The following is a 19,646-nucleotide window of genomic DNA, read 5'->3' as shown; positions in this document are numbered from 1 at the left end:
CAGTAGTCTAAAATTTGGATGGTAAATTTGTGTTTTCCTTCGAATAAAGAATGAAAACCAGGAATGGTCTTAGTTTTGTATTACTCATATAATGTATCTCTAAAAGAGACAATAACCTTACAAAAGAACTTAAAACATCCCAAGGCTTAAACACAGCTATAAAATCCACAACAGGAGGCAGGCTTCAGCTTGCCTCGAAACAAATATGTGTATTATTTCAGTGAAAATGGACCTCACACTAAACTCCAAAACATATAAATGAACCAAAATAATAAAAAAAAACATACAAGAAAACAAAGGAAAGAGGATCCTGACTTGGGACAGGTGCAACCAGGTGCTCCGCAGGGTGCAGCTTTATACGACCGCAGAGGTCGAACCCTGAACAGTTGGGGCAAGTATGGACAAAACATTCAAGCGTGATACAGCTCTGAATTTGGATTGTGATCAAATTTTTGACATTACATGGTTTTTTTTTACACAAAACAAATGTCAAGATTTTACAAATCAATTAAAGATTTCTTCTTCAAACTTTTTAAATCTAAAATTAAATAGTTGATCATGACACAGCATAGGTTTCTGACACAGAACGAATGTGGTCTAATGAACTTAAAAGTTTTTTTTTGCCTTTGAGCAATTCACTATGCTGTTGAATATTAATCCTCTCAAAAAAATGTTTGAAGAAATTTTCTTTTTATTTATGAAATCTGAAATGAGAAAAATTTAACCCCCCCCTTTTTTTTCACATCCCCGTTTCCCTTTTTCCAAAACTGATATCAATTCAAATTTCTAATGGAGTTTGCAACAATAACTACTCTTTTAAATACATCATAAAATATTAAAATGTAAAATAAAGTGCTTGTTATCACTGAATGGTAAAGATTGGTTGGCAGTAAAAGTGAATATACATTGTTTATTGTATAAAACAATAAAAAAAATACCAGCAACATTTTATATTGGCAAATTTCCAATGAAGTTATTAACAAAAAGTTATTGGCAAATAAAAATAGAAAATGACATCATAGTCATGTCTGGCAAATGTCCAACATACATTATCTAAAAACATTTTAGATAAGATAAGGAAAAAAAGCTTCATCAGCAACATTTTATATTGGCAAATTTCCAATGAAGTTATTTACATAAAGTGATTGGCAAATAAAAATAGAAAATGACACCATTTGGACCAACTTGAAAACTAGGCCAATAATTAAAAATCTAAGTACATTTTTAAATTCAGCATATCAAAGAACCCCAAGGATTCAATTTTTGTTAAAATCAACCTGAGTTTAATTTTGGACCCTTTGGACCTTAATGTAGACCAATTTGAAAACGGGACCAAAAATTAAGAATCTACATACATAGTTAGATTCGGCATATCAAAGAACCCCAATTATTCAATTTTTTATGAAATCACACAAAGTTCAATTTTGGACCCTTCGGGCCCCTTATTCCTAAACTGTTAGGACCAAAACTCCCAAAATCCAACCCAACCTTCCTTTTATGGTCATTAACCTTGTGTTTAAATTTCATAGATTTCTATTTACTTATACTAAAGTTATGGTGCAAAAACCAAAAATAATGCTTATTTAGGCCTCTTTTTGGCCCCTTATTCATAAACTGTTGTGACCTCAACTCCAAAAATCAATCCCAACCTTCCTTTTGTGGTCATAAACCTTGTGTTAAAATTTCATTGATTTCTATTTACTTATACTAAAGTTATTGTGTGAAAACCAAGAATAATGCTTATTTGGGCCCTTTTTTGGCCCTTATTTCCTAAACTGTTGGAACCAAAACTCCCAAAATCAATCCCAACCTTCCTTTTGTGGTCATAAACCTTGTGTCAAAATTTCATAGATTTCTATTCACTTAAACTAAAGTTATAGTGCGAAAACCAAGAAAATGCTTATTTGGGCCCTTTTTGGCCCCTAATTCCTAAAATGTTGGGACCAAAACTCCCAAAATCAATCCCAACCTTCCTTTTGTGGTCATAAACCTTGTGTTAAAATTTCATTGATTTCTATTCACTTTTACTAAAGTTAGAGAGCGAAAACTAAAAGTATTCGGACGACGACGACAACGCCAACGTGATAGCAATATACGACCAAAAAATTAAAATTTTTGCGGTCGAATAAAAATGCGGAGGGGTTAAATATGTTGTGTGGGATCTCATTCCTCCCTTATACATCTATCCTATGAAGAAATCAAAGCCTTAAAGGCTGTAAAAGCAATTGCTGCCATGTTAATGTTTGGGGACTTTCATTTTTCATCAACATATATACAATAATTAAACCTGACATGAGTGTTGTCTAGTTAAAAGTAAGAAGGTTTTAACTTTATATAAATAAAAGACTTTAGCAGAAAGTCATTTTTAATATGTTTTATATTTCACAAGGAGACAACACGTTTACCAGGCTCAAGTTGGGGTCAAATATACATGTGCTGAAACATATAACTCAAAAAGAAATCATCATGGATTATCCCCTGGTAGTGTTTGTAACTTCCTTGGCAATAATTTCCTTTATTGATTTAATTTTAACAATTTTCATTATTAATTTATATTTAACCATGAACACAAATGATTAAGTTAAAACATTTCAACTTTCCAGACGCAAATGTTAAAAAACGGGAAAGAAATAAAATATCTTACAAGACATAAACATGTAAAGAATAAATGTATATTTCAGCTTAATAAAAATATTTTCATAATGTTACTTTGTCATCATTTTTAAAACTAAGTTCCAAACATTATTGCTCAGTTGATATGTGTCCTTCTGATGCGGTACGAGCACAGACACTTGTTTCTATCCATAGGAAGGTCGATTATCCATATAAATAGTTTTATATGGATAGTCGACCTTCCTATGGATAGAAACAAGTGCATGTGGGTACGAGATAACTACAATTCTCATTCAATCCCGAAAAGGGGGGTCATGACAGACAAACATGACATTAAATCGTTATCACTGAACTAGTATATATATTGTATAGGGCCAGCTGAAGGACGCCTCCGGGTGCGGGAATTTTTCGCTGCATTGAAGACCTGTTGGTGACCTTAATTCTGCTGTTGTATGTTTTTATATGGTCGGGTTGTTGTCTCTTTGACAAATTCCCCATTTCCATTCTCAATTTTATTATACTAACAAGAACAAACAGCTCTACGTTGCTTTGATATTTATCAATTTTCAGGAAACATTGCGAAAAATGATCTTCAATATTTCGAAAACATGTGAAATAAAATTGCTAACACGGTGGACCGTCGAGTGTCAACAAACGTAGTAGACTTGTTCACTGAAAAGACGAGGATAATGGTTTCATCTGACATTTGTTATGCAAACCCAGTTTTGATCATGATATTTAAAAAGACGTACTTTTTTTCAATCTATGTATTAATAAACTAGAAAATTCCAAGTTGTAAATATCTCTTCCTCTGACAGAAAAGGAAAACGAACTTATTGTTATGTGTTTTCAACAAGGGTTTCGTTCCGTTAAATTATTTGCGCAAATAAAGTTTGTCTATTTTTAGATTACATGTAATAATTTGACACTACGCATTAACCTGTGTAGTGATTTTGATTTTACGATAAATGTATGAATGAACGATAACTTTATGAATGAACAAGAGCACCTGACCTCTTAAAGAAACACAAATTAAACATAAAAAACCGTATTTATTAGGAGATAATTCAGTTAAATTTTCAATACTAAATCAACAACTGAAATGAATCCATATTTTGTTGAAACATCGTACGAACGGCGGAAAACGGAATCGCATTTATAAAAATGTACTTTTTTTCACTCGGACTTCTATGTTATTTGATAGTCAAACGGTTTACCCTTTAAATACAAAAATACATATACAAGAACATATTCTGAAACTTCTTAAATCCACTAACTTTTTTTTAAAGTTTCAAGCTATGTATTGCATTAGAAAACATACATAGGTGTTAAAGAATGACTGACCAGGAGCCTGTTTAACAAAATACTATGGCTTGATCTGGGCGGAGTCTCTGATCTGGGTCACAAAGATGGCCATACGCGACGGCATAAAAGCAATTGCTTTAAAAACTATACCACAAATATATTGAATTCTTGATTCAAAATCAATGCATAGGGGAATAATACCTACTCTGGCAACAATATGTTAACATTATTGTTTATTGCTCTTCAATATCATAATTAATTTGGTCAACTATTTTATTATAGAGCCACTGATAAGTCTTATCAAGTTGAATTGCATATCTGGTGTACTAATTCATATGATGTACTAATTCATAATCCTGGTATTGTTGAAGTTTTTATCTTTTATTTCATTTTTATTCTCACAAGTAACAGACATGACATATATCATTTACAACAGTGTTTATATAAATTTTTCTGAGATTCTTAAAATAATTATGCATTTAGCACTCATAGCTAGGTAATTCAAACTTTATCACATATTTCCCATACAATAAAATTTTAAAATATGGGATCATTTCCCAATTGAAATTAATTTTTTTTCAAGAATTATATAGAAATGTCAAATCAGATTGTTTTGTGATGTGTCAAATATGCCGGAATTGTGATGGGATATGTCTGGCAAAAATACTCACTTCTGAAATCTTGAAGCAACATTTCTTCAAAAATCACAATAACTAACATAGCACTTTTTGTCTTTACTCAAAACAATCGAATAATAAATGAAGGCAAAAATGTCTGTATGCAATTTCAATTTGGTATAAGGTTTCTGTACACATTAAATAAAATGACATCAAGTAAGGTAAGTCATAGAAAACAAATCCGATACAAAAAAAATGTTGAAACCTCCAGCAATATTACTGAAAAGATGTTTTATGATTGTCTGATTTATTTACAGTAACTGTTCAACAAAATGAGGATTTCACTTTCAAAAAAAATACCCATGATTTATTTTTCATGACTGAAAATTACATTGTATCAATATCACTTATACTTATGCACAAAACAATGATCAGCTTCGATGCTTATGTTTAAATATGAAAGCCCAAATAAACAATGGGTACAATGATATTTCAAATATAAAAGGAATGTCAATGTCATCAGCAAGTGAAATAACTAGAAGATACAGATATTCCTTGGAAAAGGTAAAATATATTCATATATGATTTTAGAAGCAGAAGCAGATTAAGAAGGGGCATCCCGTCTTAAGGAGATATATTTTTTTATTAAAGCATAGACCTTTGATATTCCTAACATTGACTAGAATCCCTTTTTTAAATTTTGTGAAGGCAACTGATTTTGAAATCAAGGAGCATGATTTATTCATCAGTATGGTAGTATTTATTTACTTGTTTCAAAAATCAAACAGAATTTAACAAATTCTCCATGCAAATCACTATTCAAAGCAATGGGGAAATAAAGTTTGATGCGTCCTTATTTTTATTAATAATAATATGGTGTTTACCATGATTATAAGACTGATAAGTACCGATTATCAGGTTATCTACATGTTGATATCGTAAAATATCAGCTGCGAGACATAATATGAAGCTTTTTGTCGAGTGAGCGTAGCGAACGAGATCAAAAAGCCTTCATATAATGTCAAGCAGCTGATATTTTACAATATCAATATGCAGATAATCTGATAATCGATTTATCGGGTTATATTTGCGTGTTTCGAAAGTGTTTTCTTTGCTTCACCAGCACACAAAAGATGACTTGATAAGTTCGGGTCAAAGTTATTAACGTCGGTTCAAACATTATGACGTCGCTGATATGTCCGGGTCAAAGTTATTGAGGCCGGGTCAACGTATTTGACGTCACAAAGACATGATACGGAATAATATTAAGAGCTGAACAGAGTGATATAGACAGTGGGACGACCGATAAACATCAATTATCATAGCTGTTTAGCATCATGTTCAATAACTACTACTAGAGTCCAAATTCAACTTTGCCGTAGCGAGGAAGACTAAAATTATTCCAACTGTTTAGCATTACAAAATTATACAAAAAATGAGGTGTCAAAATGATTAAAAACCAAAAAACAGGAGAAAGTTTAAATTTACCATGTTTACTGACACATTAGTAATATCATGCCAACACTATGCACTGGCTTCTAGACAAATGAAAATGTCATTCTGAACCTCCACCAGGACACTTTAATACCAATATGTGTTTTAAATTCATAACAGCTTGAATATACGGTAATTATGAACCAATTTAAAATCTTTGTTCCTATCTTCACATTCTTATAAACTGTGGATTCATTATTATTCCTTGGATACCCAATGTTCGTAGATTTGGTTGGTACAGGTGAAACAAGATATTTAAAAATGTTCAACAAATGACAAATTTTCTAACGGCTTGTATGCTTACTTCAGCAAAACCATGAAATTAAATATCCACGAATATGTAAGTTTTCCTAATTAACGAAAATTGGTACCAATGAAAATAAATGAATCCACAGTATCTAAAACATTACATACAATAACATTTAAACCCTTCATACACTTCATTTTAACATTAAATGCTGCTTAGAGTATGACTAGAGAGTTTATGAGAGATCTAATGCTGGCAAAATCTTTCCTGTACATGTACCAAACCCAACTCTGCATCCATTCTTCTCACAATAACCTGAAAAGCATAAACACACAAAAAATGAAAATCCCAATATCACTAAAAAATCAAACACTCAACCGTTGAAAATTAATTACACAATCTATGAAAATCATTGTGGTCTCTTGTTATGAGTTATCTTATTGGCAATCATGCCACATCTTCTTTTTTTTGTATATAAAAACTGTATCCATGAAAATCAGACACACTATCAACTTGATCCATAAAAATCTATCACAAAACAATACAGAAAAAACATAGTATGGTGAACTCTAGCTGTACATACGATTTTTTCATTAAGTAATCACATTTTAGCAATTCCATTTATACAATGAATGTGTCCACTACAACTTAAAAATAATTGCCAGAACCCACCATGCTCATTCCACTTGCTCCGATAGACAGTGAAACAGGTTGACCTACATTGGTGTTTAAAAAAGTTGTCAACTAGCAAATGACCTATTCCAGGTCTGGAAAATTTAGAATAAATCCAAAACATTTGAAGTACAACATGTTTCAGTACATAGTTTAAAACAATTTACCACCTTCATTGACCTTCAAACCTTAAATTGATGTCAGCAAATATTAAAACACAATGTTACGGGTAACACAAATGACTGAATAACACTGTTATTATTGGAATAATACTTGTAATGAGCAAATAACACTTGAAATTTTAATATTAGCATATATTGGTGACCTTTAAACATTGATTATTAATTAATATTATATTATAAGTGTATTTGATAACTTAAAAATGATTTACAGCAATTAGATGAGTGCATTAAGATTGTTTTAAATATAGTGTTAATGAGTGTGTACATCCAACATAGCAACCATCTCACATGGTATATATATGGGTTATCCTTGGTCGCCATGTTGGATGTAAACACTTATTCACACTATATTTATAACGATCTTTATGAACTTACCTGATTATTATATATCATTTTTAAGTTATAAAAACCTTTGAAATATACTGATATTTAATAATCAATGTTAAAAAGTCACTAATATGTGCTAATATGAAAATTTCAAGTGTTATTTCGGATAATAACAGTGTTATTCGGTCATTCGTGGTACCGCAACCTTACCTGTCATTATAACTTCATCCCCGTCCTGTAAGAATTTTCTGGTGATATCATTATCCAGCTTTATAGGTTTGGTGCCTTTCCAGCATAATTCTAACAAACTGCCGTAAGAGTCTTCGGTCTGAGTATCAGAGAAAAAAGTGGTCATTACACATTTATTCAATCAAAAGTTTTAATGTTAATGTTTTTCAAATTGGCAATCTTATGGTTCAACTGTAATGAAAAATGAAAACAACCATGTTATATAAATTTCATGCATCCAAAGCCCTTTTTGGGATTTACCTTCATAAGGAACACTCAAAGCCAAGGAGTCATAAGAACTGAAACAATTGGCCGTTATAGAATCTAAAGGACTATGGGTAATTTCATTGTTCGTACCCCAAAATGAAAATAGCTAACGTCATTGGTTGAATTTTGATTGTTTAGGACGTTTAAAACCAATCACCGTGCTTTGGTGTACACTTTTGAAAATATTACCCAGAATGCATTAGATTCTGAAAGGGTGAATTGAAAAGCTATAAGACCAAACAGAACCTAATAAACAGCCAAATCCATCTAAGACTAACTGTATCTTAGGGAGTTGAAACCGAAGTTTCTTCATAATTTCAAAATTTATAAACGGACAATTTTAAAAAGGATTGTTATAAATTATTTCAGTACAAAATTAAGAATTACTGAGCTGAGTATACGCTCTGGGAACAGAGACCAATTTTGGTGCACACAAACCATGTTTCTAGAATAACCTGCATAAGGAATACATAATGATAAAAAAAAAAGGGCATTAACAGGAGAGGCCAAATTATCTTAAGGATGTATTTAGGTGAGGTTTTGGAATTTGTGTCAAATGTTCGGACTCCTTGGTGTTTTTCATAATGTAAAATATTTTGCCCCATAACACCCATTTATTTTTTCATATAAGACTTAATAGCTCATGAAAGGTCATTTACTAAAATTTTAGAAGATTCTTAATTTTCTTTCTTTTGTTTTGAGACCTAATAATACCAATGCAAATATAAGGTAAAAGGGCGAGTCAGCCTTTTCCCGCCATATTTTAAATCTCAAATATCTCGAAAAGGAGGTCCATGAGTTATCAATATTTTTAGCTTATTTTTATCCTTAATTGATGCTCTACTAGCTTATAGTATAAATTTTAATTTCTTAATTTATTAATTTTCACTTAACCTCACCTAAGTACATCCTTAAATCAATTGTTCTAAAAGAGTTCCAAACAATATAAACAAAGTGAAAATTTGGCAAAACAATAATTACATATTTGAAACAATAATCAATTAAATATTTTGATGATAATTTGTATGTAATACAGTTATAGATTATTGATTTTTTTCAGTTACAATCTCATTGAAGTGCAAAAGACCCGAGATTAGATGAAGCCAATCAACATCTTAGAGTTTTAAAGACCAATGATAAAAGTTTATACTCTTTTTTTCTCCTAAAACTTATGACTTCACACATTCTCTTTCTACATTCCTGAAAAAATCCATAACACTAGAGTTGCAAAAATCAAAGCAAAATTTTATAAAATATTGGTATTCTGTAACGTATACCTCTCCACTGATGGTGCCTGAGGCCAAAAGATCTCCAGGATTTATATTACATCCAGTCACTGTGTGATGTGCTAACTGTTGCTTCATGGTCCAATACATGTACTGAAAAATATACATAAGATTAAGGTGGTATATAACACTACATGGAGATAACTCTGTAAAAATGTGCTGAACATTTTAACCGATGTGTGATGTGCTAACTGTTGCTTCATGGTCCAATACATGTACTGAAAAATATACATAGAGAATAATACATGGCAAAATCCGTATCATATGTCGTATCATCCCGAGACATCAATATCAGCCCAAGGGCCTTTAGGCCCGAGGGATGATATTGGTCGAGGGTGATACGGCATGTGATACGGATTTTGCCATGTATTATACACTTTATCATATATTTCAACAGAAGAGTATTATATTATATGAACTGTTTTCTGATCCATAGCACTGGGTTACCTTCAGTTCTACTTTTGTCTTGTTTCAAAGGCCTTAAAAGAACTGCTCAATTACTTATCCACTTTATAAGCACCTGGGTTACCTTACAATTTGCGTGCTGTTGTTTTAAAAATATTTAGTTTATTATTGTATTAATTTGTGTGTTTTGTATTTTTCATAGTTGCATTTAGTGTGCCAAAAAATATGAAAACTTGACGTTCTTGACGTTACATACAATATGAAAACTCGACGTTCATGACGTCACATACCAAACAATGACGTCATTCAAAAATTTTACCTATTTTGAGGAAAATTTTTCTTAAGCAAAAAAAAACCAAAACCAAAACTGACTTTATGTAAAAAAAAAAAAAAAAAAAAGTAGGGGTGTGATAAAGGGTATGCAATAAAGGGTGCGCATCAAAGTTGCGCGATATGGATAAAACAGCAGGCTATTTATCACATATGCAAAACTACTGTATTTACTACTAAACATATGATAAATAAGATTAAGGTAATACATAACACTGCAGGGAGATAACTCTGTAAAAAGTGCTGAACGTTTTTATCCCTTTCTATAGTTCGCGAAATATTAAGCTTCTCAATGATCAAAATTCGTGTTTGTTAAAATGCTCTATAACAAATGATAAGTGAGTGGTTTAAGTTTAATAAAAACGGTTACCTTTTTGATTAGATTCAACAGGTATTCTGTTCACATGTAAAATGACATATTATGTTCTTAGAGTTTTATATTATTCAGTTTTCAGTTAATTCTGGTATTTAATTTGATATAACACTATTTTTTAAAGAAAATCTGGCATACACTTTTTTTTCTAAATACTATATACCTTAAAGTTACTTTTACAAATTGTTGACGGTTTACTTAATCCATCACCTGAAAAAGAGAATAAAACAATCATATTTGAAATTTCCGTTTTATATAGACATGGGAAAGTTTTCTATGTTCAGTAGACCCTGAAATTGCGGTAAAAACTCTTATTTGGCATTAAAATTAGAAGGATCATAGGGAACATGTGTACTAAGTTTCAAGTTTCAAGTTGATTGGACCTTAACTTCATCAAAAACTACCTTGACCAAAAACTTTAACCTGAAGCAGAATGAACGTAAAAACTGATACTTCAGCTATAGTCTAGGACAATGCAGGTAAAGTAGATTTTGATGTTTCCAACCTTTAATGGCGGGAGTGAGAACAGAACAGAAACTCTTCTCCACCTTCCCAATTGTAACTTATGAAGAGGACAAGACATTTCATTTCTTTTAATAACTATTTTCCACATCTAACAGTTTTGAAAATGGACATCCCTTTATGCATAAATATTTAATTCAATATCTTCTTTATAGCTTAAAATTAAGTAGGAAAGATAAGTGGGTAAGCCAGCTAATGAAATCTTTACTTTGCCAATATCTTCAAATACTCACAGTTCAAAGCTACTTCAAGTTGAATATCAAAACAATATGGATCTTCATGACAGAGATAAGGCAGTGGTTTAGGATCTTGTTTCTGATTAGGTACAGCAAATGGTGTCAAGGCATCCATGGTAACGACCCATGGGGATATTGTGGTACCGAAATTTTTCCCAAGGAATGGTCCTAATGGTACATACTCCCATTTCTGTATATCTCTGGCTAAAATAAAGTAATGAATCTACATAAAATCTTCATGTTGAACTTCCAACCCTGATACAAACATTGATTCAATCTTATCTTTTATCTTATATATTGCCATGCAGGTATATACAACTGGTAATTGCAATAAAAACAACCTTAATTGGTCTCCTACCTGTCTATTCAAAGTTGACAAAAATCACAATATCAACAAAAGATTATAATTCAGGGGTTAAAGAAAAATATTATTTGAATATAATAGTCACTATCAAATATATAATTATGTACATCTTTAAATTGTGAATATATGTACAATATCTTTCACTTAGACTAATGACATGAATGATGATTTTTTCAATTCTGTAACAGTTTACTTTTAACTGAGGGCTATTCCAGAAAAAAATGTAGGGGGGGGGAGTTGGAAGGCAGTTTTTGTCAGCATCCGCCACCCACACAATTGTAATTGAGAATTATAGTGCATTATAGTGTGAAAAGTTGCTCTGATACCCATCACCCATGTATTATTAATACTATGTGCCTTCCAACCCTCCCATACATTTTTTTCTGGAATAGCCCTGACAAAGTACATCTTCTTTGATTTACAGGTAAAATTTAACACAGGTGTCAATTACAACTGTACAGTAGTAAAAAATTATCAAAAATGGCAGCTGAAAATTTTCATTCATGAAATATTTTATACACAGGATTTTTTTCTCCTTAAAGGGAGGATAGGAGGATACCCCTGAAAACAGGATTATTGTACTGCTGTTGGAAGGTTCACATGTATGTACTTACCACTCCAATCATTCATCAACACCATGCCGAATATATGGTCCTCTGCTTTATCTATGGGTATTGGTTCTCCTAACTTTGTGGCTGGTCCTGTGAAAAATGCCATCTCTAATTCTATGTCTAATAGCTTACATTTACCAAAGGACGGAGGCTGACCTGTAATAAGGAGACACAAATAGACACAGATACTAAACCCCTAACGGGAGGGATTGTACCTGATATTCATATGATGAAGACATAATCTTTCAATCAGTTTAATTGAGGTCTGGAGCTGGCATGTCAGTTAACTGCTAGTAGTCTGTTGTTATTTATGTATTATTGTCATTTTATTTATTTTCTTTTGTTACATCTTTTGACATCAGACTCGGACTTCTCTTGAACTGAATTTTAATGTGCGTATTGTTATTCTTTTACTTTTCTACATTGGCTAGAGGTATAGGGGGAGGGTTGAGATCTCATAAACATGTTTAACCCCGCCGCAATTTTGCGCCTGTCCCAAGTCAGGAGCCTCTGGCCTTTGTTAGTCTTGTATGATTTTAAATTTTAGTTTCTTGTGTATAATTCGGAGTTTAGTATGACGTCCATTATCACTGTACTATTATGCATATTTTAGGGGCCAGCTGAAGGACACCTACGGGTGCGGGAATTCTCGCTACATTGAAGACCCATTGGTTGCCTTCGGCTGTTGTTTGCTCTATGGTCGGGTGGTTGTCGCTTTGACATATTCACCATTTCCTTTCTCAATTTTACAGAAAAGATTTGAGACAAAATAGGAGTTTCAGTATAAGTTTTAAATCAAGAACAATAGTGCATTTACACACCGTTTTGCAGCTTAAAAATCTGAATATATGAAAATGTCTATGCATAGATATCACTGCTATGTTAGGTGATGTAGAGATGAAGATTGTATTATATCCAATAAAAGCTGTCCAGCCAGTAATAGAGTCCACTATTTCAGTTTTCAAGTAAAAATTGAGTCACCTGTGACTTGTGAACAGGTTGAATAGACCCAAATCCACCTCAGTAGTAGTATACTTACTTTCATCAGTTCTGGTTTGTCCATTAGGTCGTCTGATTGGTGTTCCTGATACAACAACTGATGAAGCTCTACCATGGTAGCCTACTGGTAAATGTGTCCTATATAAAGAAAACATATATAGGATTATCATGATTATGGGATAATTCAAGGGAGATAAATCTCTAAAATTAAAAAAAGAAAGTAAAAAATGCATTTTTATATTAAAATATCATAATATTAAAATGAAAACTGAATAGTCAAAGTATATTTGTATATATGACATTTGATTCCATTTGAAAATTGTACAACTAACAGGCTATTATTTGAACTTGGAATTATTTTTAATTATGGAATTTGCTTGATTTCTTGTTATTGAAATTTTTAATAAATTCCATGTTTATTCTGTACTGAAATGTTCTGTGCTGCACACAACACTTTCTATTACAAAGAAAATAGTAATTTTTTTAATAGAATGTACTGTGCCGCGCACAACACTATCTAACCAAAATATATTGTATGGAAAGTGTTATTAACCGCTCAAAAGATCATAATACCAAATAAACATGGAATTTATTAAAAATTTTAAATACAAGAAATTATGCAAATTCCATAATTAAAAATAATTCCAAGTTCAAATAATAGTCTGTTAACTGTTGAAATCATAGCTCAATTTCAATTAAATTTGGATAATTGCTGGATTTGAATATCAGATTTCTGCTCAGATTCTCAGATTTCAGATCAGGTAAACATGGTCATGGTTAACAAAGTATTTTTTTAACATAAAGTCTAATATAGTATAAGTAAGTATTTTACCAGTTTGGCATCAGTGCATTTTCTGGTCCTCGGAACATAACACCAACATTATATGCATGATTCTTTGAGGAGTAAAAATCTGTATAATCACCTAAAACAAATAAAAATGAATAAATTATTATCTTTATTCATTTAAGAAATCTTCTGTCATGTCTATTCAGGAATTCATCTAGCTAATTTATAAGATCTTCAGTTTCTATCTAAAATATGGTTACTTTTGCAATATGTGTTAGTAATTGCTCAGGGCATTCATTTTGAAAATGTGATACCAAAGCAACCTAGACCCAATTGACTTTCATAGTGAGACACTAAAAATTTACCTTTTATTAAATATTCGTATTTGAATGTTCCGAAGTCAATCAGTTTTATATATGCACACACATATATGCTTATGTGCACTTTCATAAGGTCGATTTCTATCCATTGCAGTAAACCTTCCAAAAAGTTCACAAAACAAACTAATCATATTAATTATACTACAGAATGAAAAGATTCGATTACCTATATTAGCAGGAAGATGCATTGTTGCCTGACCTTGATCAACAAAGGCTCTGAAAATAAAGAAAAAAACAATTAATACAGCTGGGTCCTGTTTTCAAAATTAATGTTAAAGTTTTCATATTTTTGGTTAAATTTAGTGGTCATCATGCTGGTAGCTGTAGAGTATGTTTTACTTTTATGTCATACAGTCTAGATAGCCAAAAGTAAACATTGCTTATTTAATTCCCTCAATTTTTTTGCCTTCACTTAGTCAGGCCATCTTGAAAATATGAGCGAGAGGAAAGAAGAAATATATATTTAACCACTGCAACAAGTGTTTTACGATACAAATGAATTTCTCCACTTTAGACAGTAAAAATGTAATACTTAAAGCACAAGGCTTGCACAGCTTTTTTAAATAATTAAAATTCAACTGTTGAAAGAGGAGAAATATATATTAAGCTATATCATGTATATTGATGGAATCTGTTCCTCTAATGATTGTTATCCTTTCTTTTCAAAGATTGGCAGACAGTTGAATTGCTTATATGTGACTTCATCAGGCATGGTCACCTTTTTCAAGACATTACAAAAGGAAATTCAGAAGAAACACACAAAATGTGATGTCATAATTAATTTCAACCAATCATTTGCTGAGACCAGATATTTCATGAGTAGAAATATTTTTCTCACACCTATCAAGACATGTGAAAATAGCACAAAAATCAGAGAAACAATCAGTATACATCCTGCAAACAAATAAACCAATAAGAACTGAGGTAATGATGTCTTTACCTTGATCTAAGGTCAGCATTGTCTTTAAGGAGAGGTTCGTTAGAGGATAATATTTTCTGCAATGTTGCCCTTGCTTCTTTCCAAGCTGCTCGGCCTAGTCCCATAAAACTATTCAAGGTAGGCTACAAAACAGATAATGTTTCATTAATGGATACCACTGTCCCAGGTTAGGGGAGGGTTGCGATCCCTCTAACATGTTTAACCCCGCCATATTATTTATGTATGTGCCTGTCCCAAGTAAGGTCGTTAGTTTTCTCATTTGAATTGTTTTACATTGTCATATCGGGGCCTTTTATAGCCGACTATGTGGTATGAGCTTTGCTCATTGTTGAAGGCCATACAGTGACCTATAGTTGTTAATGTCTGTGTCATTTTGGTCTCTTGTGGACAGTTGTCTCATTGGCAATCATACCACATCTTCTTTTTTATATCCTTTACAGCTGTTACAATTACAGATTTAATTGATGATAAAGGAATGTACTTACCATGCTCAGGGAAATCAAACCCATTATTTTGAGTCTTTTAAAATATCATTTCTCTTAGAAATCTTGAAAGTAGACAGACATAAACAGATGGAAACGAGTGTGATCTAATTAAGACCAAGTTATTTAAAATTTGTATAAACCTGTGCATAAATGTGTTTTATTTCATTTTATACTTGAAGTCTTGTTAAGTTTTCTCAATTGAATTGTTTCATATTTTTTTTTGATTTATAGCCGATTATACGGTAGGTTTTTTGTTCATTGTTGATCATGAAGGCTGTATGCTTGCTTTTTATTAATTGCTAGCATCTACATTGTTTAAACTTTGGTGGTCCAACCATGGATATATGTCTTATTGGCAATCATACTACATCTCCTTGTTTTTATATTCTATTGAAATTTAGAATAACTCTTTTAGGTTATCTATCTTTAAAATAATTACCCATTTACATGATATATACTTAATTAAACAGGGGTTAAAAAATTCACTAGCCCGACGCCCGGGACTAGAGCATTTACACATCGGGCAATCAAAATGTGTAACCCAATATGCCCGACGCACTAGTAACTAAAAATTTTTAACGTTTCCAAAATAAAAAGGAAGAAAGTGGAAAATCCTTTCATCACTATTCTATCCTAGCCAATCAGATTCAATTACAATTTACGTCATCCGGGATTCCAAGAATTTAAACTGGTTTGTACACTCATGGTTTTTACATATTTTTTTAAAATAGAACAAATAACTCTGGGTGGTCCGGTACCATGTATTGATCGCAATTCGAAATATTGATTTCTAATACCATGACCTGTGGTATTGTACATTTATTTGATTGCTTAATGCTTATGCCGATATTTTTCAATTAACCGTACTGGGGGGATGGAGAACTGATCATCTTGGCGCGGACAGCTGTTTAGCACGAAACCATGCAACAAAATATTTTAGTACAGGCACCCACGGAACTTCGTCATTTCGAACAAAAACTGGAAATGAAAAGGGTAACGAGGCTGAAAATTCATCCGCCAAATACGCCAAATACGACCGAGAAAAGCAGGGGGAAACAAATTACAGATTGATTCCGCTGGGCAAGGTCAGCTGTAAGAGATGAAAAAAAACCTAGAGGCGATGCTCTGAATATTTCCATTATTTCCCCAAGCCTGCTTTATATGTGGGAACAATTAAGTTAGGTTTAGCACCAACAGAATAAATAGCAGATCAACAAAGAATAGTAAATACAGTGTATAATATCGCCTTCAAAACAGGGACACCCACTTTGTTGTATTATGAAGCAAAATCTAATTTTTAAGGCATACTCGGACTAGCCGGTCAGTTTTGATGGACAAGCAGTTCTTCCAACAGGGCTAGTAAAATACTGCTGCCTATAAGTCCTGGGCTAGTTAGCTGTAACAAAAAAATTTAACCCCTGTTAAAAAACAATGTTTAAGTAAAACCCCTGACTGATTATATCCACTACAGACATTAATGTAGAATTTAATGAATGAAAATTAAACACTTATAAGAATTTCAATTTTTCCAGTCAGTCAGTGTCTTTACTTGAAAACTACATGTATCAGTCAACATGATCAAGACCACAAGCTTTGGCTTGTAAAATTGCTTTAGGGCAATTAATTTTTTTTTCTTAAAGACTATGGATCATAATCATGATTTGTTTATTTCAATACCTGATCAAGACTCGATCATAATCATGATTTTTTTTTTTATTTCAATACCTGATCAAGACTATCGATCATAATCATGATTTGTTTATTTCAATACCTGATCAAACACATCCTGTTGATTCTGAAGTACAGCTCCAGTAAACAAACTCTTCACTACACTCAAATCTAATATCTGGTCACCTATAGCAACACCTATTCTGTGTCTTGGCTGAAATTAAGTTAAAACAGTATTTATTAATGAAAAAAATACCTTTTATACATAATTTATATGTGTTTCTCTATTCTCGATTTTTTTAATTTAGATTAGACCCCCCTCCCCCTAAATCCTCTATTTCAACCTCCAAAGACCTTCTTATCTTTTCACAATGACTCAAGAGACCTAAAACTAAATATCCTAATTTGAGTTATCTTACTTTGTGTATAGGGGGAGGGTTGAGATCTCATAAACATGTTTAACCCTGTCACATTTTTTCCGCCTGTCCCAAGTCAGGAGCTCTGGCCTTTGTTAGTGTTGTATTATTTTAATTTAGGTTCTTGTGTACAATTTGGAGTCTAGTATGGCGTTCATTATCACTGAACTAGTATATATTTGTTTATGGGCAAGCTGAAGGACGCCAGGTGCGGGAAATTCTCGCTACATTGAAGACCAGTTGGTGACCTTCTATTGTTGTATTTTCTACAGTCAGGTTGTTGTCTCTTTGACATATTCCCCATTTCCATTCTCAATTTTAGATATGCTACTTTCATGGCTGAGGCTTATACACTGTAAAAGTGAATACAAAATGGCGTCAAATTTAAATCAACTTGATCTTCGACCGGACAGAAACATGTCTGATTTCAAAAATTTTAAAGGTTTTCAAGTTCAACGCTGTTTTTTAATGAGTTTTTTACAGTTTTCGTCTTTTAGTTATTATGATTCTGTCATGAAACGATGTTAACGTTGCAAATTGTACTCGTATGATTGTGATGATAAATTGATTTAAATTTCAATGCTGTCTGACTGATTCTGTTTACAAAATTAATTGATTTTGAGGATTATTATGACCCATCAGAGAAGCAGATTTCTTGTAACTACAAATTATGACACCTGTTGTAACCGTTGATTAGCATAGGTACACGTAGTAAACTTGTCATAAATTGTCGCCAGGTAAAATAATTGATTTGTAGAAATTGATCAGAAAAATTTCCAAATTGGGAACCAATATTTTTTTGGGGTAGATTAAGTGAAAATCAGAATTTTTACTTGTTTAACGATCCCCATATCGGGAATCGGGTTGAAGCATGAAAATCGGGATGATACCACCAAATTAGGGATAATTGGCAGGTCTGTGGGTGTCACAGGAAAGTCCTTTATGGAAACCATGATGTAAATGGACTAGTCTATGTACATTTAGATGTCTCTGATAGTTTGTTTTTTCACTAGCACATTATTTTTCTTGTACAGCACCACTTTTCTGTTTTTGTGAATATTAATAAAATTATTATTTTTTTAAATTCCTTGTAAATAAGCGCATGCACAAACTGTAGTTTGACCAAAAAGTATGTACATTTAGATGTCTCTGATAGTTTGTTTTTTCACTAGCACATTATTTTTCTTGTACAGCACCACTTTTCTGTTTTTGTGAATATTAATAAAAAAATTTTTTTTATAAATTCCTTGTAAATAAGCGAATGCACTAACTGTAGTTTGACCAAAAGTGGCAGAACAAACAGAAATGATGGCGGCCACCAAACAGCATAAACAAAAAGTTGAAAAACGTGATTGTGGGCTAACGGATCCAGTTCCTGTTCAGGAAAACCTTCCCCCTTTTTTAAATTACCACCACTAATTTTTTCATTCCACTGATCAAGGGACTTACATTTTTGAAATATTAATTAAATAGTATGGTAGTGTATCCTTGACTTAATGACAGATCCTCTAAAAGATCTCACGTTTAAAGAGTATTGATTGGACCACCAAGGACACACCTCCATGGATTACCGCAAGTTTGTTTCGATTTTCTAGAGGATAATTCGCATTCTACCTACATTGGCATCTGTAGAAAATATCCCATAAGGTAAATTCTGAATAGGAAAATGGCTCTCTGGGCTGACATATATGAATGACATTGTTTCTAGTCGTTTTGTTCAGTTTTCAGAAGTTCACGTTTTCTTGAGTAGCCTTGACCTTGGAAAAAGAGACTAACACACAGTTTCGTATGAGAAGAATTAAACGTTAGAATAATAATAGTGCCTAATAATCTTATTTATAAAATGACATTCACTATTGAAAATTCATTCTGATTTTTTCAAGGTCATAGAT

At 32.2% G+C, this 19,646-nt stretch overlaps 1 protein-coding gene across 1 annotated transcript; it reads right to left on the bottom strand.

Moving 5' to 3' along the window:
- Positions 1-4,280: 4,280 nt before the first annotated feature.
- On the bottom strand, positions 4,281-19,516 carry LOC143052186 (fumarylacetoacetase-like). The gene is made up of 12 exons (XM_076225148.1): positions 19,373-19,516; positions 17,442-17,552; positions 15,186-15,307; positions 14,412-14,461; positions 13,911-14,001; positions 13,119-13,216; positions 12,083-12,235; positions 11,102-11,308; positions 10,510-10,556; positions 9,230-9,331; positions 7,668-7,785; positions 4,281-6,591 (listed from the first exon to the last, which is right to left on the bottom strand). Exons 1-12 carry the CDS (start codon positions 19,451-19,453, stop codon positions 6,512-6,514), a joined length of 1,260 nt encoding a protein of 419 aa, XP_076081263.1. The 5' UTR covers positions 19,454-19,516; the 3' UTR covers positions 4,281-6,511.
- Between the last annotated feature and the right edge of the window lie 130 nt (positions 19,517-19,646).

Source organism: Mytilus galloprovincialis, chromosome 11 (genome assembly GCF_965363235.1).
Source record: "Mytilus galloprovincialis chromosome 11, xbMytGall1.hap1.1, whole genome shotgun sequence".
Lineage (NCBI taxonomy): Eukaryota > Metazoa > Mollusca > Bivalvia > Mytilida > Mytilidae > Mytilus > Mytilus galloprovincialis.
Note: the sequence above shows the minus strand (reverse complement) of the source record. Positions and strands in the feature narration are given on the sequence as shown.